This window comes from Hyperolius riggenbachi, chromosome 6 (assembly GCF_040937935.1).
Source record: "Hyperolius riggenbachi isolate aHypRig1 chromosome 6, aHypRig1.pri, whole genome shotgun sequence".
Lineage (NCBI taxonomy): Eukaryota > Metazoa > Chordata > Amphibia > Anura > Hyperoliidae > Hyperolius > Hyperolius riggenbachi.
Window position 1 is genome coordinate 375,992,023 of NC_090651.1, and position 25,269 is coordinate 376,017,291.

Here is a 25,269-nt window from a genome sequence, read left to right on the forward strand (position 1 = left end):
ACTTGGATTACTGCATCTTTTGATGGACCATATTTGAAAAATGCGCGTCTAAATCAGGGGTTGAAAAACTTTTTGACTTGTGGGTCTCAATGGGTCCTGAAATTTGACAGAGGGGCCAGACAAAAAACAAACAGATGAAGTACTTGTGTGAACTAATAAAAATGACATATAAACATCATAGGATAATTGGTTTTTGCCATTAAAAGGTATGGGTAGTAGCTGCACTTTTGTTCTTTTGTTATCTTTCAGCAATGCAATTGCGATTCCATTCATTACAATGAATGGAAATCATAATGAGGTTGATTCACAAAAGCCGTGCTAATTCATGGCACGGCTGTGCTATATAAAACTTTACGCGCGCTATAACAAATGTTTGCACGCGTTCACTAGAGATGGGCCAAACGGTTCGCCCGCGAACGGTTCCAGGCAAACTTTGGGTGGTTCGCGTTCGCCAGCGAAGGCGAACTATTGCAGAAGTTCGGTTCGCCCCCATAATGCTCCATTAAGGTCAACTTTGACCCTCTACATCACAGTCAGCAGGCACATTGTAGCCAATCAGACTACACTCACTCCTGGAGCCACTCCCCCCCCCCCCCCCCTATAAAAGGCAAGGTTCCCCGGACGTTTTACTCACTCGTCTGCCTACAGTAATTCGTTAAGGGACAGCTGCTGACAGACTCTGCTAGGGAGAGCTTAGTTAGGCATGTTAGCTTGCTCCGGGCTGATAGTTATTCCTTATATAGCACCCCACAACAACTTCTCCTTCCTCCTCCTCCTCCGGAGGGTTTTGTCTTCCAGGGAATTGTAGGATTTCAAAGCTCACATACATTGGCTTGGAATCAAACCCAGGTCTAGTGCTTGGTAGTCAGCTCTCCTCACCACTATACCACCACCAACACTACATGCTGAAGACAGCCTAGCATGTACCATTGTGATATATCCAAGAGAAAAATGAGCTTGCTTAGGGATTTGTAGGATGTCAAAAGCCAACTCACATACATTGGCCAGGAATCAAACCCAGGTCAACTGCTTGGAGGGCAGCTATGCTCACCACTATACCACCAACACTACAGGCTGAAGCCAGCCTAGCTGGCCTGGGAAGGATGAAAAGCTAGGTGGCCATGCAACCATTCCTGCTAACCTAAAGCTTACTTGTGTCTTATAACACATTGGCTTAAGACTTTACCAAATCCAATGCTCCAATATGGGGAAGCTTCTCTGTTTTCTGTTGTTGTTTTTTTGTGTGGTGTCACAGTACACTCATCTCTTCAACTACAAGAAAGGACCAGAAGTAGTCTTAGCTACCGTAATATCTATGTTACGGCATGGCCCTTATTACACTTTCTCTTATAGGGCTATGGAAACTGTTTTGCCCATGCGATAAAGCGAGGTGCAAAAATGAAATCATGCCTAGCAGAGGTTGGTTTTGATCCATCAACCTTTGGGTTAGGGGCCCAGCACACTTCCGCTGCACCACTCTGCAGTCTGCTTACATGTGTATACAATCTTCAAGTTTAAGAAGGGTACATTAGTTGAAATAGTTACACTACAATCTATGTTACAGCAAAGCCCTAATGACACTTTCTCTTAAGGGGCTATGGCGGCCATAGCCCCTTAAGAGAAAGTGTCATTAGGGCCTTGCTGTAACATAGATTGTAGTGTAACTATTTCACCTAATGTACCCTTCTTAAACTTAAAGATTGTATACAAATGTAAGCAGACTGCAGAGTGGTGCAGCAGAAGTGTGCTGGGCCCATAACCCAGAAGTAGATGGATCGAAACCATCCTCTGCTAGGTGTACTATATTTTTTTACACCTTGCTTTACCACATGGGCCAATCTGCGGCCATAGCCCCTTAAGAGAAAGTTTCATTAGGGTCTTGCATAGATTGTAGTGTAACTATTTCAACTAATGTACCCTTCTTAAACTTGAAGATTGTATACAAATGTAAGCAGACTGCAGAGTGGCGCAGCAGAAGTGTGCTAGGCCCGTAACCCAGAGGTTGATGGGTCAACCTCTGCTAGGTATAATTTCATTTTTGCACCTCGCTTTATCGCATGGGCAAAACGGTTTCCATAGCCCTGTAAGCAGGGATGGTCGTAGTCAGCCAACTTCGCTACGCTGGAAATACCCGTAGTTTTACGCAATTATGCTTCGCCAAACTACGACTTCGAAAACAAATATTCGCTTCGTATGCATTTCGTAGAATACGCGTTAAAATACGCAATTACGCGTAGTGTGAAGCGTAGTGTATGCGGATACTTATGCCTGTATGCAGAAAATTGTACGCATTAATTTCTTTAGAAATGCATATCCTGGGAACCCTTCTATGCGTACATTCCCCTTTCCAATGCGTAAATTTGTATGCATACAATCGCATGCGGAAAATTAGACGCGAGTAACGCATTCGTAGTTCATTACGCAATACACATGTTAACTACGCATAGTGGGCGTAAGCTACGCATAGCGGTACTTCGCTACGCGTAAATTCGTAAGCGTAGGTTTGAAACTTCGCCTATGAACTACGATGCGTAGATGCGAACTACGATGCGTAAATTCGCACTGGCGTAGTTTCTGCTCATCCCTGCCTGTAAGAGAAAGTGTAATAAGGGCCCTGCCTTAACATAGATATTACGGTAGCTAAGACTACTCCTGGGCCTTTCTTGTAGTTGAAGAGATGAGTGAACACAGATCTCGTCGCATCGTGCTGCCGCAAATCACTGCAAAAAACGTGAGTGTGGGGAAGTGGCCCTACTCTACAGTCATTAAAATGAATAGGCTATGGGAACACTGTTCACTGATGGTTCTGAATGTGTGTCTAGCTTTTAGGGGCCGAAAGGGATAATTTGCATATTCAGCAGTGATGCATCATGGGAGATGTCTCTTGCTCCTGCAAAGCTGAATAACTGGAAATAGCTTCTTTTTTCAGAAGGGAAATTCATTATAATGACCCCAATTCAATGAGTGGTTCTCATCTTACTTACAAAATACCTTTTCAGGACAGAGCAAGTAGTGAATGAATATTGGAAAATAGGTAAGAATACAATGTTAATCTGGGATAAATTATTTTGAACACCTTGATTAAGGGAAACTTTTTTTTTTTTTTAAATTAGGGCTAATGTTCCTTAAAGAGACTCTGTAACAACATTTCAGTCTTATTTCTGTTATCCTATAAGTTCTTATACCTGTTCTAATGTGGTCTGGATTACTGCAGCCTTTTCTAGTTACCCTGTCTCTGTAATATATCTAATCTTATTTTCTTTGTCAAGCTTTGTCAACCCAGAGAGGAATGCACTGCCTCTGTTGTAATGAATACAAGTTGTGCACGCCCCATGCACGCCTCCTCCAGGCTTTGTTTACTCCTCACTCTCTGCACTCAGTTTCAGCTTGTTCAGTTTGTGAGGCTAAGTGGGGGAGGGGAGCTGCCTGTCACATGCTGAGAAACTGTGAGAATCCCAGACTGGAGTGCAGATAATTCACTATGTAATAAAAACTTGTAGTATACTGTAACATGATATACAGTGGGATGCGAAAGCTTGGGCAACCTTTTTAATCATCATGATTTTCCCGTATGAATCGTTAGTTGTTACGATAAAAAATGTCAGTTAAATATATAATATGGGAAACATACACAGTGATATTCGAGAAGTGAAATGACGTTAATTGGACTTACAGAAAGTGTGCAAAAATTGTTTAAATAAAATAAGGCAGGTGCATCAATTTGGGCACTGTTGTCTAATTATTGGAACTCAAATTGATTTGGTAAGCTCAGTGACCCCTGACCTACATACACAGGTGAATCCAATTATGAGAAAGAGTATTTAAGGGGGTCAATTGTAAGTTTTCCTCCTCTTTTCATTTTCTCTGAAGAGTAGCAACATGGTGGTCTCAAAACAACTCTCAAATGACCTGAAGACAAAGATTGTTCACCATCATGGTTTAGGGGAAGGATACAGAAAGCTGTCTCAGAGATTTCAGCCATCTGTTTCCACAGTTAGGAACATATTGAGGAAATGGAAGAACACAGGCTCAGTTCAAGTTAAGGCTCGAAGTGGCAGACATACAATTCGTAAGCCTAGTTTTGAAACTTCACCTACAAACTACGATGCGTAGATGCGAACTATGATTCGTAAATTCGCACTGGCGTAGTTTCTGCTCATCCCTGGGAGTGAGGAGGGGAGGGGGAGTAGCCGCAATAAATGCTGCCTGATCAGGCTACTCCCCCCAATCAGATGGCATGCTTTTTCTGTGCTTTAAAAACCTCAGGATCTCTTTAAGAAGAGATTCCAGTCTTGCTAAACACTTGCTATAAATGTGTGCCTGTATAATTTAATGTTATACAAAGAAAAAAAAAAAACAAAAAAAAAAACATTCTATTTTGGTGTATGGCCAGTTACAGTGTGAAACTTCAAATTTCACTTTTCTAAACTGAAATCTGAACTCTCTGTGTTCAGTAATGGACAGTCCAATTTAAATAAGTCTTCCTGCAGTAGCAATTAACTGCACAGGTCAGGAACAATTGTTGCTTGTCTTCCACATCTGTACAAACAGAGTGAATGGCAGGAAGTTCCGAGACTCCCACTCCCCATTCAATTAACTTTTTCTTACTAAGTTTTCTTCTATGTGATATTTTAAAATCTTGCCAATTAAATTCTGAGATGTCTGGTAGATGGACTTCAGGCTTAGAAGCCCAGGTCCAGGGCAGTGTCTCGTTTTGATCTGAGGAAGGAAGGTCTCATGAAACACATCTATTTATTGTGTCTAATGCTGGGAATACACGGTTCGTTTTTGCCTTCGTTTAAACCTTCGATTCGTTCGGTAAACGAATCGAGTGTTGAAAACGTATGTGAAAATAGTCATAATCTCATTATAGTTTCGATTAATAGACCCCAAAAACGAACGACTAGTGATCGAACATGTTTGATATTATCTCTCTTTATCCATCTAATCGAGCCATTGGTAGGCTTGATGGCTGTTCAGATCGATTATATATTCGTTTATGCTAGTCCGTCCCTGTAAAAAGGGATTTTCGTTTCGTTTCTTTGCAGCCTTCGATCATTGGAAAAACGAAACCATCAGAATCGAAAAAAAAAAACGAAACCGTGGGTGGTGATATTAACCGTATGACCGATTATTTCGGGATCGAAAAGGACAAAAGGCACAATCGAAACGAAGGTTTAAACGAAGGCAAAAACGAACCGTGTATTCCCAGCATAACAATAAAAAAAATCTTAGCCTCTTATCATGAGTTAAGCTTGTTGCTATTACTTACCTCCACTTACTACATATCACAATTGGGACACCTCCTCCCATCTTGCTTTGTCAATAAAATGCTTTTTAAGCCACCAGCAAGCAAGAAAATACTCCGAATATTGTTTCCAGTACCCTTTCGCCTACTTTAGCGTTTTCAGTTGCACAGTGCTGAGAAGTTATTTTATATCTCCTAGGAGAAAACTTAGGAGAAAAAAGGGAATTGAATAAGGGCCCATATGCGATTCACTTTTTCGCTTAAGTTTTTTTCCTAGGTGATAATTTTTCATCTTCTCTTTGAAATTTGTTTTTCAGCATTACACAATAAAAAAAAAATACCAAAAGTAGTAATAAAAGTACTATCAAGCTGATTTTGTGTATTTTCTTTTTGGGGGTTTAAAAGACATTTTGGGCTTGATTGACAAAGCGGTGCTAACTGTTAGCACGCCTGTAAAAACCCCCTTAGCACGTCTAAACAAGCTTTTCGCACGCAAAACTTTATGCTCGTAAAACTTTGCTCCGCGCAAAGTGCCCATTAAAGCCTATGGGACTTAGCGCGCGCATAGGACTTTGCGCGCGTAAACTTAGCGCGTGATCTGATTGAGAAATCCGGTGCTAACCTACTTAGCACCCTGGTTAGCACGTCTAAAGACTTTAGACGTGCTAAGTAGGTTAGCACTGCTTTGTGAATCAAGCCCTTTATTGACAAGGAGTATAAATTGGAGAAAACTAAGGTGGAAAAGTGAATTGCACATGGGCCGAAGCGTCTAGAGATCCTACTTGTATTTTTCAGGACGGGTTATTTTGTCTTATTCCTCTAGGGAAAACCATCAGTGTTTTTATAGGTAAAATAATTAGATGAGATTTTGGAAGTCAGGGACGAGGTGATTCCTCTCTTCAACCAAGTTTTCCTTAATTGTTGGAGTTGGCTCCAGGCTCTAAGGGAGCGGATGGATTCCTTGTTGCAACATTTGGTAAAGCATATTGCATGACATGAAAAAGGCACCAAAATGACGTACAGTAGAACGGTAGAATGTAACACATTATTTAGAATGGGGGGGGGGGGGGGCTTTATTAGGTGATTGCAGTTTTCAGTTGAGTCGTAGTGTTGCCTGTTGAAAGTAAATAATCAGAATAAAGTTTCATGCAGGTGGCCACAGTAGGACCATTTTTATTAACTTAGATTTTCCTGGTTTTATTAAAGGACACCCGAGGTGAAAATAAATTAATTAAATAAACAATTGTATCTATCCTCCTTCTCCTAAAAATTACTTTTTAAGATATTCCACCATTTTATGTTATATTTAAATCTACTTTTTAAGTTTTTACCGTTTTATTGTGTTTGCTCAATGACACATTCATTGAAGTATGCCAGAGCTAAAATCTAGGAACTGTTGACCCTTTTTATCTCTTTCCTTCTCTCAGAAGCCATTTTATGCTAGGAAAGTGTTTTATAGCTGGAATTTCTTATCAGTGAGGGTCCCACTGTAGTCACTTCCTGTCTGAGTCAGGACTGAGTCAGCCACTTACATACCTGATATTTAACTCTTTCAGGCAGAGGAAGAAAAAAAGGAACACAGCATAGTTATTAGTGCGCTTGGCACTGTACATACACTTGTCTATCTCACCATGTCACGTGTCACCTCGGGTATCCTTTAAAAGTAAAATCACTTTTGATGGGGATGCTGCAAGCAGATGCGTTACACGACCACAAATACACAGGCTTTTCAGCTACTCATTGTGATTTGATGGCCCAGTTGAAGGTGTCAGATCTTAATCACTTAAAGTTAACCCAGAGCAAAAGCTCGGGTTCAAAATCAGACCTTACCCTGAATAGAGGGAAGCTTCTGAATCCTATTGAGGCTTCCCTCGGTGGTCTGAATCTCCCCATTGCTGAGCCCGCCCCCCTTCACATTGGGGCTACGCAGCTTGTCTTCCTGAATCATGACCGCACAGTAGCCCCACAAGCCTGCCTGCGCATGCACAGTAACACGGAGTCCACAGCTTTGGCCTACTGCACATGCATGGGCAGGGCGGGCTCGAGCAACTACTGCATGGCCACAATACAGGAATATGAGCTGAGCAAACCAAATATGATTAGCACTAATCTGGGGGGGAGGGGGTTGCATGTTCAGCGACAAGGGACATCAGACCAGGGAGGGAAGCCTCAATAGGATCTTGAGGCTTCCCTTTCTTTAGGTAAGTATCTAATTTTGTACCTGAGTGTATTGGGTACACTTTAAGGCCTTTCTGCTCCTCTCTCTGTTACCTCGTTCCACTGCTGCCCCATGTTCAAAATTGGCACCATTGGGACTCAACAGAGAGCTTCAGAAGCACTGGAGTCCCTGAGTGCTTCTGAAGATGGGCGTATCCATGCAGAGCCGGAAAAAGGTCCTCCAGCCCCTAAGGCTGAGACAACAAAGTGCGCCCCTCTATCCCTCCCACCCCAGCCGTCACACACTGATTGCTATTAGACTAAGAAGTGCCCCAGGGCCCCCAACACTTTAATCTCTAGTTATCTGGCTTGCAGTCACTGCCTTGTATCCCCTTTTCTTATTTCTCTCTGCTTTAAACACAATAGTGGAATGATAGCTGAGTGAGTTGTGTGCCCCCTCCTACACTGCGCCCTGAGGCTGGAGCCTCTCTCGCCTCTGCCTCGGCCCCGCCCTGCTCCCCCTCCTACACTGCGCCCTGAGGCTGGAGACTCTCTCACCTCTGCCTCGGCCCGCCCCCTCCTACACTGCGCCCTGAGGGTGGAGCCTCTCTCACCTCTGCCTGGTGCGCATGTGTGAATGCGGACTCGCATGGGCGCAGTATGGATCTGATTGGCTTTAGAAGTACTCTGAGACATGAGAACTTCTGAAGCCTGCTTAAGATTGAGAAGGACCAAAGACATATTCAACCTACCTGTCAAATAATTTCACTAGGGTGAAAGCGGTTGTCGGGTGTGATGGGGGTTTACGAGAACACGAGCAGTCAATATGGTATCCAGTATTTTTAAATTACTTTAGTCTAAAGCTGGCCACTAACGGTCCAATTTCTAGCGAAAAATCGTTCGAGCGATCAGGAATTCTGATCGGATTGGCTGTAAATAATCTCCATTGGTGGACACAATCGATTATGAACGAGTGAAAAAAATGTCGCCCGAATGAATTTTCGTCGAACGAAAATTTGGATTTTCTTGGTGGTCGTGATAGATAGGCAGCAATGATTGGTTAGTTGATGGTGTAGTGAACGATTTTTTGTCCGATCAGAATTTCTGATTGCTCTAACGATTTTTCGCTAGAAATTGGACCGTTAGTGGCCAGCTTAAGTTTGTCAGATCGCTGGAGAGGTCTTAGCAAATCAGGTCTTATGTAGTTCTAATTTTTCTATTAGTAAAGTACCCTCCACAGGTCTGCTGTAATGTCTGGCCCCCTCATATACTAAAAGTGCCCACAATTTTTAGCTAGCAATCTTATTTTCGATCATATTATTCAGATCATATGGCATGAAAGCAGAGGGGCTGGTGGGCCCAATCAATCCGGTTAAATTAAATTAATTATCCTGTTAAATTAATTATCGTTTCCTAAAACTAATGGTCGACCTGTGTGGTGGATTTTTTTAATAAATATGATCGCAAATTGGATTGCAATTAAATATGTTGTGAACCAATTAAATATGATTTTTTTCTTTCGATCTGAGTGATCTTACTGAAAATAACTTTGTTTAATTAAAGAGAAGCTCCAACCAAGAATTGAACTTTATCCCAATCAGTAGCTGATACCCCCTTTTACATGAGAAATATATTGATTTTCACAAACAGACCATCAGGGGGCGCTGTATGACTGATTTTGTGCTGAAACCCCTCCCACAAGAAGCTCTGAGTACCTCGGTACTCTGGGCAAACTGCCACAATGTAACAATGTTCACAGACAGGAATTAGCTGTTTACAGCTGTCTGTAACAGCCAAAACAGCTAGGAGCAGCTACATAACTGCCCACAGTAACAATGTCACCGTGTAATACATGTCAGAATGTAAATCAGGGAGAGGAAAGATTTTACAATGAGCAAACACTGACTAAATCATTTATACATGATTATTGTAAAAATGAAGCACTTTTTTTATTACATTATTTTCACTGGAGTTCCTCTTTAAATTGTGCCTTTGATGGGCACCTTAATGATGGTTTCTGCCAACATGCATTTGGAGAGAAGCAAACAAATGTTGATTACAGGTATCATACTAAGTATACGGATGTCCATTTGCAGTACTATTTAGCTGGAAAATGCTTTGAAATGCCATGTGGTGCACATATCCTTAGTCTTATATTTTCCCCTTTGACATTTGTACAGAAATTCCTCTGCAAACTACTGATCGACCAAACTATGGCGAAAACAGTCCTGTATTGTTATCATCAGGTAATTGTGTTATATACATCTTTATTATGTGCCAAGAGAAAAAAAAATAATATTATTTTATGCATGTGTGTATGGTATGTAACAATGTATCTATCCTCTGCCTAATTTTTTTGAATCCCACAGTTATTTTCTGCCTATCAGCTAAAAAAGGAATGTGTAACTACAGTGGGATGCAAAAGTTTTGGCAACGTTGTTAATCGTCATGATTTTCCTGTATAAATCTTTATTTGTTGCTATAAAAAATATCAGTTAAATATATCATATAGGAGACACACACAGCGATATTTGAGAAGTGAAATTAAGTTTATTGGATTTACAGAAAGTGTGCAATAATTGTTTAAACAAAATTAGGCAGGTGCATACATTTGGGCACCACAAAAAAGAAATGAAATCAATATTTAGTAGATCCTCCTTTTGCAGAAATTACAGCCTCTAAACACTTCCTGTAGGTTCCAATAAGAGTCTGGATTCTGGTTGAAGATATTTTGGACCATTCTTCTTTACAAAACATCTCTAGTTCATTCAGGTTTGATGGCTTCCGAGCATGGACAGCTCTCTTTAACTCACACCACAGATTCTTAATTATATTCAGGTCTGGGGACCGAGATGGCCATTCCAGAACATTGTACTTGCTTCTCTGCATGAATGCCTTAGTGGATTTTGAACTGTGTTTAGGGTCTTTGTCTTGTTGAAAGATCCAGTCCCGGCGCAGCTTCAGCTTTGTCACTGATTCCTGGACATTGGTCTCCAGAATCTGCTGATACTGAGTGGAATCCATGCATCCCTCAACTTTGACAAGATTCCCAGTACCTGCACTGGCCACACAGCCCCACAGCATGATGGAACCACCACCATATTTTACTGTAGGTAGCAGGTGTTTTTCTTGGAATGCTGTGTTGTTTTTCCTCCATGCATAACACCCCTTGTTATGCCCAAATAGCTCAAACTTCAAATCTTTCCAAGCCAATTTGAGTGCCATTAATTAGTTCTAAAGGTTTTGGAATCAATAAAATGACAACAGTGCCCACATTTATGCACCTGCCTAATCTTATTTAAACAATGATTGCGCACTTTCTGTAAATGCAATAAACTTCATTTTACTTCTTAAATATCACTGTGTTTGTCTCCTATATGATATATTTAACTGACATTTTTTATGGTAACAACCAACGATTTATACAGGAAGATCATGACAATTAACAACGTTGCCCAAACTTTCACATCCCAAGCCGCCATATTAAAAATGATTGACCAGACACAAAAGGAAAAATTACACCTATATTTCCAAATAATGTATTGTCACCTTACATTGTACTAGGAACATAATTTATAATTTTGTTCATAAGGTTATGCAACACAGTGGTGTAGTGGTTAGCAGTCTTGCCTTGCAGCACTGGATTCCTGGTTCAAATCCCATCCAGGGCACTATCTGCATGAAGTTTATATGTTCTCCCCATCTCTGCATGAGTTTCCACTGGGCACTCCGGTTTCCTCCTGTCAACAACCGGCCCCACGGGAAGCCTGCAGAGACAGTTCCTGACTGGGGTTTTTGACCAGATCGAGAGGGAGAGCCGCCTTTCAAGCTAACACAAAGCTGTTGCCTCTCAACAACACTCTGCCACCACTAGCAGTTGTCTGGGACGATCCTGCTAGACACTCCAAGTATTTTATACACTGCTGTCGAGCTGCTCACACTCAAGCTGGTGCTTGGGTACTTTGGGTCAGTCACGGGCTTTAGGCCAGAGTACGAGAATGCCACACACGCCATGCAATCTCACACGGTTGCAATGAACAATCCAAGCATACGATCAGGCACTGAACTTTTAATACAATTACACTGCAGTCTCTCTCTAGGAGATGTAAAGCTATGCTTAGTACTAAGAAGACTAGCTTATTAAATAAAGATTTAATGTTCCAAAAAAAGTGGAGCAGTGCAGAAAGAAATCTATACAAAGATATTTACAAAAAACAAGTAAAAAGTACAAAGGAAGATGGCCAGACAATTTTCTTATTAAAATAAAAAAGGCGATAAAACAGAAAATAAACGTTACCAGCGTAAAGGTCCGAACTTGGTTTTGTGAGAAGGATGCAGCTGATCATTGCCACTATTGGACCTTTTTGAGCTTGCACTCCTTGCCTGATGAAGCGGGTTATACCTGCGAAACGCGTTACGGAGTGCCAAAATAAATTGTTATTTGCGATTTGAACAATCTCGATTGTCCATCATTTCAGGAGGTAAGTCCACCTGTACTCCTCCTTTTTAGTTGTTTTTAGATCATTTTAACCTGCCTGGCGCCTCTGTCCAAATTTGCACAGTATATAGTCCACCTTGGGTGGAGGGGACTGTCCCCTTCTTTCTATCTACAGAGAGCGACTTCTTAAACCTGAGTGGGGTCAGGTTCTAATGCTCCCCACCTGCATTTCAAGTGGTTGCCTATGTGGTAACCCGTGTTTGTGAGTATATCCACATCTGTTAATTATTTCGCCAACAATTGTTAGACTTACTGCACTATATTGGGCTCTCGGTTTTTCTTTTTGTTTCAAGTGCAGCTGATCAAATATTAGAGTAGACCTAGCTCTTGCTACCTCCTGGGGGACTACGAGCTCTTAATCCTGGAAGCGGTTTCTTATAGTGCAAAGTATGCCCTGGGGGCTATCCAAACTCCTCACTTAAAATTAATCTAATTTCCTACTATTCTATAAGTTTGTCAAGATCTCTGGTAAATTCCAGCTTGCTGTTACATGCAAATATCAGTTCCCTGTACTGCTTTGAGCCTCCCCACAGCAGACTCTAGACAGTCCAGTTGTGTATTGAAGCAATAGGGTAACTGAATGGGTAGTTGTGTAGGTGTCAGGCTTAGCTGTCCTGGTAGGCAGACATCAAAACGATGCAAACATTCACTTTGTTTACTCCTGACATCATACGGACAGTTCCCCATACAGCAGCCTACTAATCAGTGGCGTAACTAGAACTCATTGGGCCCCCCTGCAAAACTTTGGATGGGGGTCCCCCTTGACCCTACTGAACACTGAATAGGGACTGTCTGCAAATCTGTGTCTGCAAAACTGTGTATGATTCCTTATCAGTTGCTGAGCAGATGCAGTCATTAGAAAAAATGTGTAGCGAGCAGATTTTTTCTCTCCATACCCTTAGTTGTCAGTCTCTAAAGACAGGGAAAAGACGGAATGCGGAATTACCGCGGAATCGGAAATTGGCATTTCCGACCATCCCTAGACTCGTGCCCCGAACTTGGCTTGGCACGTACAGGGTTTCAAGTACACTATACAGGGTACAAGTATCTCCCTCCTTCCCTATGCAGAGTCCCAAGCAAAACATAAATGAGAGGCTACTCAGCTAGATCTTGGCATTCTACTGATGAGATCTCCCTTCACTTGGGGGCACCACTTAACACTGAAGGTACCTCTAGCCACCTAATACTAACTTCTAGCTACTTAATATTGATAATACTTCTGGCTACCTGAGGGACTCCTGTAGTTACCTATGACGGGCAAGGGAAGTAAGAGAGAAGTGACAGCTGGCACAGGCAGCACACTTGCGGTGCAGTTCAGGGGGGTTTGCAGAGTCATGGAGGGCGGAGTCTAGGGTGCCAGGACATCTGTGTTTATAGGCTCCTGTGAGGTAAATCAGGGCCTGGTAGTGCCACATGTTGTCCGTTCTTATGTCATATAGAGTAAGGCTGGTTTCCCACCAGGACGTTGCGTTTTAGGAGACGTTATGGTCGCAAAATGTGCCCCTAACGCAACGCCTGGTGGTGTTGTAGGAGGACGCTACCAAGAGCCGTGTTACAAGCAGCTCTTAGTGCGCCTGTCGGAGGCACTGTGGACACCACGTGAGCGGAACTCTCAGCATCACGTGGTCCCGCCAGCCAATCAGCGGCCGCTCCAGGATGTAAACACTGCAAGTGCAGTGAATAATAAGTAGCCATGTGCCTGGCTACGTAGCGGCCTCTCCCCGCCTCCTCTCCACCCATAAAATGAAAAAAAAAAACCCTACTGAGCATGTGCAAACAGTCTAACAACTGCATGCAGTACGTTATGTAGACGTACTGCGTTACAATGTAACGCAACGTGGGCACTGTGAACAGCCCATTGCTTTTTCATTGCTATGCGTTGGGGTGCGTTACAGGCTGCTCTAACGTGCGCCTGTAACGTCCCACTGTGAAACCAGCCTTAAGCATACAGTCAATGAAAGGTATGCGGCACTGTAACTGTTAATGTGTGAGTTTTACAGTAGTGCATTACGTTGCCGCACGCCGTTAAATTAATACACACTCGCCACACTATGAATGTCACACAAGGTGGTACATTGCAGTATGGCGAGACAAGTTACAAACCGGTCGGTACGCAACATACCTCTGTGAGCATGGCCTAAGCAAGAGAAGACAAAAGTGAAAGCAATGCCACCAAACCATCCAGAGCCAAAGACAAACTCCAAATAATTCCCACTAACCTGCAGCACAGCTGGGTCTGGTTATTTTGGGAGCGTACAAAGGCTTCCAATGGCAATTGCAGGCACTACCCTTACCTAGGTTCATTCTAAGGGCCCTTTCTGTTTTGCCTACGTCACATCACTCACCACCGCAAATGTTGCTTTCGGTTGTGTACACATACCTTTTAAAGAGAAACCGTAACCAGGAATTGAACTTTATCACAGTCAGTAGCTGATATCCCCTTTTCCACAAGAAATATAATCCTTTTCTCAAACGGATCATCAGGGGGCTCTGTATGGCTGATATTGTGGTGAAACCCCTCCCACAGTGTGATGTCAGGACCATGGTCCTGACAGTTTCCTGTCTGTGAAACTCGCTGCATTGTGGGAAATAAGTTTACAGCTGTTTCCAACTGCCAAAAAAGCAAGCAGCATCTCCTTCCACTGACATCACTTGCCTGCAGTAAAAATGTCACCATGATAAATGTCAGAATGTATATCAGGGAAAGGAACGCTTTTACAATGAGCAAACACTGACTAAATCATTTATACATAATTATTGTAAAAACGATGCACTTTTTTTATTACATTCTTTTCACTGGAGTTCCTCACTAACCTAACATCCCAGTGGGAGATCAGCCTGAAGGAGAAACTTTATATGTTTTAAAGAATGTCACTTAAATAACACTTGTTTTATTATAGTTTTTATTGACTTTTCAAGGTCACCTTATGGTTTTAAATGACATTATGTAAATACGCTTCCAGGAGACGCTATAAGGAAGCTACTCATAGCAATGCTGATAAAACACAAGTGGATATTCAGAAAAATGAAGGTGGCCTTATATCTAAGGATTTGGCTGTACGACTGACCGATTCGTTCATTTTATAGAATAGAATGAGAGAGAATTGAGTGTATTCCAGTATGCCCAATCGATGAAAAGTGGCTGATATCCTGTCGAATTGAGCAGCTTAGTCGATCGAGCAGGATGCAAGATATGGGGGAATTGCACAGAAATCAGCTACAGTTCCCATGCCCTTCGATCGACTCTGAATCGATTTTTGTATTCAGAGCATGGAGGCACAACATCACTCAGATCAATTAGTGAAGGCGAATTGCATAGGATATCATCTGTAGTGTGTGGGCCACTAGTCTAGGCGACTTTCCATCAACCATACTTACGTCGATTGCTAAATAAAGTCAATTGCTTTGTTGTTTGAATCAGAATTGTTAGATGTATGGCTGTCTTTAATTCCTTTTCCATTCTCACAATACTAGTGAGCAGATAATTCTTCTTACATCCACTCATCCACTAACAAAACAATACATTTATCCCAGCAGCCTGTAGCAGGGCCATTTCTAGCCTTATCAACAACACAATAACTTCCTGTGCTGATATCTATTAAAGTGGAATATAACCCTGCATTTCAACTTTGCTCTAAAACATTATTTACAGCATATTATATGCAACCAGCATTTTTTTTTACTAGACCAGCATTGGAAGGGTTACACACAGAGCTTTTAAAGTTCCTGGAGAGAACTGCTCCCAGCAGCTGAAGTTTAAATAGATACATTTCAGTAAACAAAATGTAGCAAGTGAGGAATGTTACACACTCTTCCAGCTCCTGCACAGTCAGAGAGAGTGAGTCACATTCCTCACTTGTTACATTTTGTTTTGCTGAAATGTATCTATGTAAGCTTCGGATGCGGCAGCAGTTCTCTCCAGGAACTTTAAAGCTCTGTGTGTAACCCTTCCAATGCTGGTCTAGTAAAAAAAAAATGCTGGTTGCATATAATATGCTGTAAATAATGTTTTAGAGAAAAGTTGAAATGCAGGGTTATATTCCGCTTTAAGCATTTCCTGCAATAATATATGGTCTACCACTAGGTGGCAGAATAACCCCCTAACAAACACAAACACACACACAGACAAAAAAATAAAAATTGCACATGCTATAGAACACATCTTATATGATATATACCATGCACTATACAGCAAATGCTGCCACTATGAACCTCAAATAAAAACGGCACCCACTTTACAAATCTCAACATTATGTTCCTACAGAACAATTTAAAGCGGATCCGAGATGAAAAACTAACTATAACAAGTAACTTGTCTATATATCTTATCTAAAGTTTAGATGGTTTACATAGCAAATCTAGCTGCAAACAGTTTTAATAGAATATGATTATTTCTTCCTGTGATACAATGACAGCAGCCATGTTGTTTGTAAACATTACACAGAGGCAGGCTTATCTGTATCTTGAGCCATCAGCCTAATCCCCCCTCTTTCCTCCTCCCCTCTGCCTCTGAAATCAATGCCTAGTAACACCTCCCCCTCCTCCTGCCCAGACTGAGCTCCCATGAGCCCTTGCTACTGTCTGAAAGTGCCTTGGCTCTCTGAAAACCTGTGGGTGTGGTTTATTTAGTTTATAGGGAATTAGAGAATTAAAACAAAAAAAAAAAGTATTTGGCTTGAGGAATGCCCTATAAACAATAGGAAAGGAACACAATTATGCAATGAGTAAAAGTTCACCTAGGATCCACTTTAAGGTATTATGACCGTCACATTTGCAGGATCAGATTTACAAGCAAGTCTTAATTTAAGAATACTTTTTCACAAACATTTTAGGATATGAAAATACTGTATGTTACCGCCTGTTACGATAGTACTGGAGATGGTATATCATGACATTGACAGGCTGACATAGTCATATGGTACAAATGTTTAGCAATTTATAACCCATTCCAGAGATAAGCACAGTGTGTTGATAGTGTAAGTGAGACAAGATAAGAGGAGTAGAATGGAGCTAGGAAGGGTGGTAGAGGGTCCGAAATGATGACATTGATAAGCAGATATGAGAGGAATAGAGGCATAGTGGATAGCACTATTGTATTGTAGTGCTGAGTCCTCAGTTTGAAAATTGGCCACAGCGAAATCTGCATGGAGTTTCTATCTTCCCCACTTCATATTTCTTCTACATCCCAAAAACATACCAATAAGTCAGCTGGTTTCCGACAAAACAATAGTGAAAATATTAGACTATAACTATGGTAGGGATTAGATTGTGAGCTCCTCTGAGGACAGTCAGTGACATGACTATGTGATTTGTAAAGTGCTGCAGAAGATGTCAGTGGCAGTGCTATGTAAATACATAATAATAATAATATGGTAGGACATTACACTATGACTATGGTAGGATTAGATTGAGAGCTCCTCTGAGGACAGTCAAGGACATGACTATGTACTCTGTAATGTGCTGCAGAAGATGTCACTGCTATATAAATACATAATAATAATATGGTGGGACATTAGGCTATGACTATGGTAGGATTACAGTGTGAGCTCCTCTGAGGACAGTCAGTAACATGACTATGTACTCTGTAATGTGCTGCAGAAGATGACAGTGCTATATAAATACATAATAATAATATGATAGGACATTAGACTATGACTATGGTAGGGATTAGAGTGTGAGCTCCTCTGAGGACAGTCAGTGACATGACTATGTACTCTGTAATGTGCTGCAGAAGATGTCAGTGCTATATAAATACATAATAATAATAATATGGTAGGACATTAGACTATGACTATGGTAGGATTAGAGTGTGAGCTCCTCTGAGGACAGTCAGTGACATGACTATGTACTCTGTAATGTGCTGCAGAAGATGTCAGTACTATATAAATACATAATAATAATATGGTAGGACATTAGACTATGACTATGGTAGGATTAGAGTGTGAGCTCCTCTGAGGACAATCAGTGACATGACTATGTACTCTGTAAAGTGCTGCAGAAGATGTCAGTGCTATATAAATACATAATAACAATATGTTAGGACATTAGACTATGATTATGGTAAGATTAGAGTGTGAGCTCCTCTGAGAACAGCCAGGGACATGACTATGTACTCTGTAATGTGCTGCAGAAGATGTCAGTGCTATATAAATACATAATAACAATATGTTAGGACATTAGACTATGACTATGGTGGGAATTAGATTGTGAGCTCCTCTGAGGACAGTCAGGGACATGACTATGTACTCTGTAATGTGCTGCAGAAGATGTCAGTGCTATATAAATACATAATAATAATATGGTAGGGACATTAGGCTATGACTATGGTAGGATTAGATTGTGAGCTCCTCTGAGGACAGTCAGTGACATGACTATGTACTCTGTAATGTGCTGCAGAAGATGTCAGTGCTATATAAATACATAATAATAATAATATGGTAGGACATTAGACTATGACTATGGTAGGATTAGAGTGTGAGCTCCTCTGAGGACAGTCAGTGACATGACTATGTACTCTGTAATGTGCTGCAGAAGATGTCAGTACTATATAAATACATAATAATAATATGGTAGGACATTAGACTATGACTATGGTAGGATTAGAGTGTGAGCTCCTCTGAGGACAATCAGTGACATGACTATGTACTCTGTAAAGTGCTGCAGAAGATGTCAGTGCTATATAAATACATAATAACAATATGTTAGGACATTAGACTATGATTATGGTAAGATTAGAGTGTGAGCTCCTCTGAGAACAGCCAGGGACATGACTATGTACTCTGTAATGTGCTGCAGAAGATGTCAGGGCTATATAAATACATAATAACAATATGTTAGGACATTAGACTATGACTATGGTGGGAATTAGATTGTGAGCTCCTCTGAGGACAGTCAGTCACATGACTATGTACTCTGTAATGTGCTGCAGAAGATGTCAGTGCTATATAAATACATAATAATAATATGGTAGGGACATTAGGCTATGACTATGGTAGGATTAGATTGTGAGCTCCTCTGAGGACAGTCAGTGACATGACTATGTACTCTGTAAAGTGCTGCAGAAGGTGTCATTGCGATATCAATACCTAATAATATTTTGGTATGACAGACTATGGGTATGGAAGGTTGTCAGTCTCTCAGGACAGGGAAAATTAACTTTTTTTCCTGGGTTGCAAAAACATTTAGAGCACCCTTTTAGACAGCTCTGCGCTCGAGGTGACCGCCTGTAGTGCCTTTGGTTTGAAACAACTGTGGCTAGTAGCAGCAGATCACTTAGCGTCTGAGCACACTATAGCACTGCTCACAAGCCTAAATGGGGGCAAGAATTCCTCCGTAAGCCTTACTGGTGGTTGCAATTCTATTGCAACCTGAAATTTGTGAATGATTCTGTTTCCATGATTAATCCCGGTGTTTCAATATATTGCACTATAAGCTCCTAGTATTCTGTCTTTTAGGCTGTAGACACACTATGAGCACTTTCTGAGTGCTTTTCTGTCCATCATAGCTTTCTGAGGATTTTTTTAAAAAATGCTCCAATCAACTTGGATTAAAATCACAGTAAAATCGCTGTAAAATTGCAGCAATCGCAGTCTTTTGAAAAAATCACAGTCTTGGCGATTTTCCAGTGATTTTCCTTTGATTTTATGCAAGTCAATGGGAGCGCTCAGAAAGCTCTGATGGCCAGAAAAGCACCCAGAAAGCGATCATAGTATGTCTACAGCCTTACTATGCTTTCAGCTGTAGCTTGGCCAAAAGAATCTGCCACAGGTCGGATCACTGGCCGAGCAGTCGAGAGGCTTCTGGGCCTGCTGTGTACGTGTTGGATTCTTGACAGAATGAGGCGGTTGTTATTGGCTGTCTTGGCCAAGTTTTATCTAGCGTGTGTACAGAGCTTAAAGTGAACCTTAAGTGAAAAAAAAAACGAATTCTACTCACCTGGGGCTTTCCTCAGCCCCCTGCAGCTGATCAGTGCCCTCGACGTGTCTCTCCGATCCTCCTGGTCCCGCCGGCGACCACTTCCGGTTTCGCCGCCAGGACCCAACAGGCTGGGAACGCAAGTGATTCTTCGTGTTCCCAGCCACAATAGCGCCCTCTATGTTGCTATAGCAATATAGAGGGAGCTATTGTTGCTGGGAACGCGAAGAAGATGAGGGAACTACAGATAGGGGACAAAAGTCCTTTCGTGAGTCCACCTTTAGTCCACCCATTACCCCGGGAAGCCCTATAGATGTTTTTCATAGGGGGATTCTTGATGAAATTAACCTCTTGACGACCAGCTAACGCCGATTGGCGTAAACTGGTCGTCTGCGGGTTACCATGGAAACGGCCGCTCGATCGAGCGGCCTTTCCAAGTCAGTTCACGGAGGGTGTCTCCGTGAACAGCCGGAGAGCCGCCGATGGTGGCTCGCCGGCAAAATGTAAACAGGCGGGGAAGAAATCCCCGCTGTTTACATCATACGGCGCTGCTGCGCAGCAGCGCCGTAAGGCAGATCGGCGATCCCCGGCCTCTGATTGGCCGGGGATTGCCGGCATATGATAGGCTGAAGCCTATCCTTCAATGCGCAGGACGGAAATCCGTCCTGCGCAGCACACAGGGGAAGGGAGAGGGAGGGAGCTGGCGAGAGGGCTGAAAGCGCTGCGGAGGGGGGCTTTGAAGAGCCCCCCCCGCTAAGCAACTGCAGCCGGCGGCGATCAGACCCCCCCAGCAGGACATCCCCCTAGTGGGAAAAAAAGGGGGGTAGTCTGATCGCCCTGCTGCACTGCTGATCGGTGCTGCGGGCTGTAGAGCCCACGCAGCACCGATCAGTGTAACATCCCCTGGTCGGCAAGTGGTTAAGGCCTGCATTTATTCTAAAGATACCATGAATATTACTGAGGGGGAGAAGAGAGTAGTTGGTTGGCTGAGATCTAGGACTGACATTTTTTGTAAACCCGCTGATAAGGGAGGCAACCTTGTTATCTTATACAGGAGATGTACTTAAAGAGAATCTGTATTGTTAAAATCGCACAAAAGTAAACATACCAGTGCGTTAGGGGACATCTCCTATTACCCTCTGTCACAATTTCGCCGCTCCCCGCCGCATTAAAAGTGGTTAAAAACAGTTTTAAAAAGTTTGTTTATAAACAAACAAAATGGCCACCAAAACAGGAAGTAGGTTGATGTACAGTATGTCCACACATAGAAAATACATCCATACACAAGCAGGCTGTATACACCCTTCCTTTTGAATCTCAAGAGATCATTTGTGTGTTTCTTTCCCCCTGCATCTCTCATGCACTGAAGTTTCAGGCTGCTCTTTTCTTCCTGCAAACAGCTTTGCCCTTAGTATGTGAAAGCCCAGCCAGCTCAGAGGACGATTTATCCAGCTTGTAAACGATAAGAGAGAAGCTGCCCTAATCTAAATAATACACAGGCAGTGTGCAGAGAGGGGCCTGGGGGGGAGAGATGCATCACAGAACCACAACACTGAAGAACTTGGCAGCCTTCCAGACACAGGCTGACAAGTCTGACAAGAGAGAGATAAGTTGATTTATTACAGAGATGGTGATAGTAGAACGTGCTGCAGTAAGCCAGAACACATTAGAATAGCTTTTGGAACTTGTAGGATGATAAAAAACAGGATGCAATTTTTGTTACGGAGTCTCTTTAAGAGAGGCATATCGCCAATTGGGTGATACTTCTACTTATGTGGAACTAAAATCTAATCCAGTCGAGAAGGATAAGGGTAAGCTAAGGACAGAGGCGTCTGAGCCATTAGGCAGCTATAAATTTTCGCCGAAGGCGACAGGAAGAGGCAAGGGCGCTTCTGCACTGAGTAGTGAGAGAAGAAATGCCTCTCAGCTGACTCAGGTGTCAGTTTACACAGCAGCAGCAGCAGCAGGGCTGACTGGACTTCAGCTCAATGATTCAAAGAACCACAGTAATGAATGAGTCAGTGAGAGAAGGCACTCATCCTAGTCAGGGATCCGAGGAGTACAGCATCATCAGCTCCTGAGTCCGACTCCTGAGAATTCAGTCCCTCTCTCTCTGCTACTGGTAACTGCGTGGATGTAGAGACTGTGTAGCAGCCAGGCATTGACTTCCCCCCAGGCCACCTTTCATTCAATGATTTAGGGTTGGTCCTGTGTCTGCTGTATTCAGGTTTGTTGATGTAAGGCAATGTAAAACACTAGGCTAGCTGATAAAAGTGCAATTAGAGGGCAGGCAAGCTGGTAAATATACACAGCATGATGTAGAACTCGTCTGGAGGGTCAGTGGGAAAAAATCTGTCTGGTCTCTCCCCATTGTTATAATGACTTTAAGTGCAGATAAGGTCTTAAACAGGTTGAAAAGTTTTGACAGTCCCTAGACTCCAGGAGGGCTGCTTGCTGACTTGTGTAAGAGACTGGCAGGGACAGCAGTCCTATTACCAGCAACTAGTCTCTGTGTAATGTGGGACTGCAATACAGATAAACTGCTCCATCTCAGGCTATTCTCAGTCTCACTCCACTCCTCCTATCTCTGTATGTGTATAGTGTATGTCTACTGTGTGCTGTGTATAGTGTGGTGTGTGTGTGTGTGTGTGTGTGTGTGTCTAAAGTGTGTGTGTGTACTGTGTATAGTGTGTATGTTGTGTGCAGTGTGTGTACTGTGTGTGTGTGTGTGTACACTGTGTGTGTGTGTATAGTGTGTGTGTGTGTACTGTGTGTGGTGTGTGTGAGTGCATGCCGCAATAAGTATATTTTATGGTGAAACGCTCTGCTGCATAACAACTATTTTCTGGTGAACCCATGCCGCAATAAGTATATTTTCTGGTGAAACGCTGCTGCATTATGATTTTTGGGGGTCTTGGGGGTGGTGTTCACCATGAGGGGTGCGGGGTATGGGACTGGGGGCAATCACGGGGGGGGGGGGGGGGGGGGTGCCACAGGATTTCTCGCCTGGAGTGACAAAATGGCTAGAGACGCCCCTGGCTAAGGACACTCTTGAAGAAGGTGGTGGAGCTGGGATTCCTAAGTCAAAAGGTGAGGGAAGAGTTGTTTGTGGAAAAACCTAGATTCCCCCTCTGGTATTATTTACTAAAGGTGCACAAAACGTTAGAGAACCCACCCGGGAGACCGATTGTCTCCAGGGTGGGCTCTCTAACAGAGGTACTATCGAGATATTTAGACTATAGACTGGGACCCTGCCTCATAATGGTCAAGTCCCTGGTACAGGACACGGTTGATATTTTAAATGTCCTGGCACATTTTGAGTGGAAGGAACGCAACCTTGTTATCTTATCCAGGGAGATATACTTAAGAGGGGCATATCGCCAATTGGGTGATACTTCTACGTATACTTATTCCACATATGGCAGGCCTACTAGCACTGCACAACATTTTGGACAGATATGGTAAAAGTGATGAATTATCTGGTTATTTATGTGAATGTATGAAATTCATTCTCAAACAGAATTCCTTCATGTTCAATGGGAGGTGGTACAAGCAAGTGACAGGGACTGCCATGGGGACCCCGGTAGCTCCTACTTATTCAAACCTTTTCCTGTCAGTATGTGAGGAGGAGACCATTTGGTCCCCCATTAATTCCTTTTGTGAAAAGTTTAAATTGTGGCGACGATACGTCCTTGTGGTCTGGGATGGTGACATCCTTGTGGTCTGGGATGGTGACGTCCTTGTGGTCTGGGATGGTGACAGCAGGGAGTTTGTTCAATCTATGGAGTGGATTAATTCCAACCAAATAAAAATGAGTTTTACATCACACTTTGGGGATAGGGAAGTGGAGTACCTGGACCTCAAGGTGGTGATCAAGAATCAGGTAATTATTACCAAAGGTTATAGGAAAGAAACCACCACTAATAGCTTGCTCCATTCTGCTAGTTACCATCCACATCTAGTCACCATGACATGTCAAGGACGCCATCCCTTATGGCCATTTTTTGCGCCTCAGGAGGAATAATAAAAATGACGCTGATTTTGAGATTCAGGCGGGGGAGCAATGTGAACGCCTCAGGAATAGAGGTTATGAGGCAGAATTGGTGAGCAGGACCCTGGATAGAGCCAGTGAGGTTCCAAGAGAGCAATTACTCACTAGAAAAAAATCGGTCACGCTCTAAGGTGAATCAATGTAATTTTGTGTTTGATTACTCACCCCTTTCTGAAAAGATTAGACAGACCGTTAGGAATCAGTTGCAGATTTTGAAGTTGGATAGCACCCTGAAGGATATAACCACCCTACCACCTAGGGTCAGTTTTAGGAGGGGTAAGGCAATTAGGAAGATGTTGGTCAACAGTGATGTTAGGATTAGAGAGGAAAGGTAGGCCAATTGGTTAGCAAAGAAAAAATGGGAAGGAAATCATGAGTGCGGACATTGTAGTGCTTGGCGCTTTATCAGAAAGGGTAAAGTGGACCAGATTGGTCCTAGTACTTGGAGAATCAGAGAATTCATCAATTGTCATACTAAGTTAGTAGTGTATTGTGTGTGGTGCCCCTGCGGTCGCTATTATAGTGGCAAAACGGTCCAGCCATTAAAGGAGCGTTTCCTCCAACACAAAAGATCAATCCGGGGTGGTGTAGGTGGTACCCGCTTGATAGAACATATTTTTGAGACCCATTCGGGTAATGTGGAGTGTCTCTTCTTTGCTGGCTTGGAAATTGTTCAAGGGGATGTCAGGGGAGATTTGAGAGACGATAGACTCTCTAAAAGGGAGGCCTGGATGATTTCTTGTACTGAGGCTCTGGGGAATCTAGGTTTTAATGAGATGAGGTGAATGCATTTTTTATATAAAAGTTTTAGGTCGGAATTTACTATGTACTACATTGTCACCTATTCCCGCCCGTGAAGTAATGTTCACCCCTCCCCGCCCCATCCCTGTGAGAGAGAGGTTAGGTGTTGGGAGGAGTTACCTGTATATAGGTGGGGTAGGAGGAAAATGTGTCAGGCCCCACATGTCCTGAAGAGGCGTGATATACATGTGAAACAGCTGTAGACAAAGGGTCTTTCTTCTGTAGCTGTGCTTTGTGGTTCTAATAAAAGATCAACTGTGGAGTGCCGGAGTCTGCTTTTTCTTTCATCAATATTATGTAGCGGTGTAACTCTGACGCAGTGGGCCCAAAACACAGTTAGACAAAGTCGCCCTAATGTTAATTAGACAATGTTCCCCAAAACATATAAGAAAGCAGTGTTTCCTCCATGATGTGTGGATTCACTTCATGGATGTGCAGAAACTGTGTGATGCTATTTATTAGCATACCATTTAGTAACCAGGACTCCCCCAATGCCAAATGCTGCAAAAATAACCCCAAAGTAGCAAATGCAGCCACTATGACCAACAAAAAATGCAGCAACTGTTACCTCTGACGCATGAAATGCAACAACTGTTACCT

General features: G+C 42.6%; 1 protein-coding gene across 6 annotated transcripts in view; it reads left to right on the forward strand.

Moving 5' to 3' along the window:
* The window catches only part of LOC137521964 (uncharacterized), a 159,883-nt gene that overhangs the window by 25,330 nt on the left and 109,284 nt on the right, over window positions 1-25,269 (forward strand). For all 6 annotated transcript variants that reach the window (XM_068241931.1, XM_068241933.1, XM_068241932.1 and 3 more), the window contains exon 4: window positions 9,586-9,651. In XM_068241931.1, coding sequence (XP_068098032.1) covers window positions 9,586-9,651 — 66 coding nt within the window. The remainder of the gene's footprint in view (window positions 1-9,585; window positions 9,652-25,269) is intronic.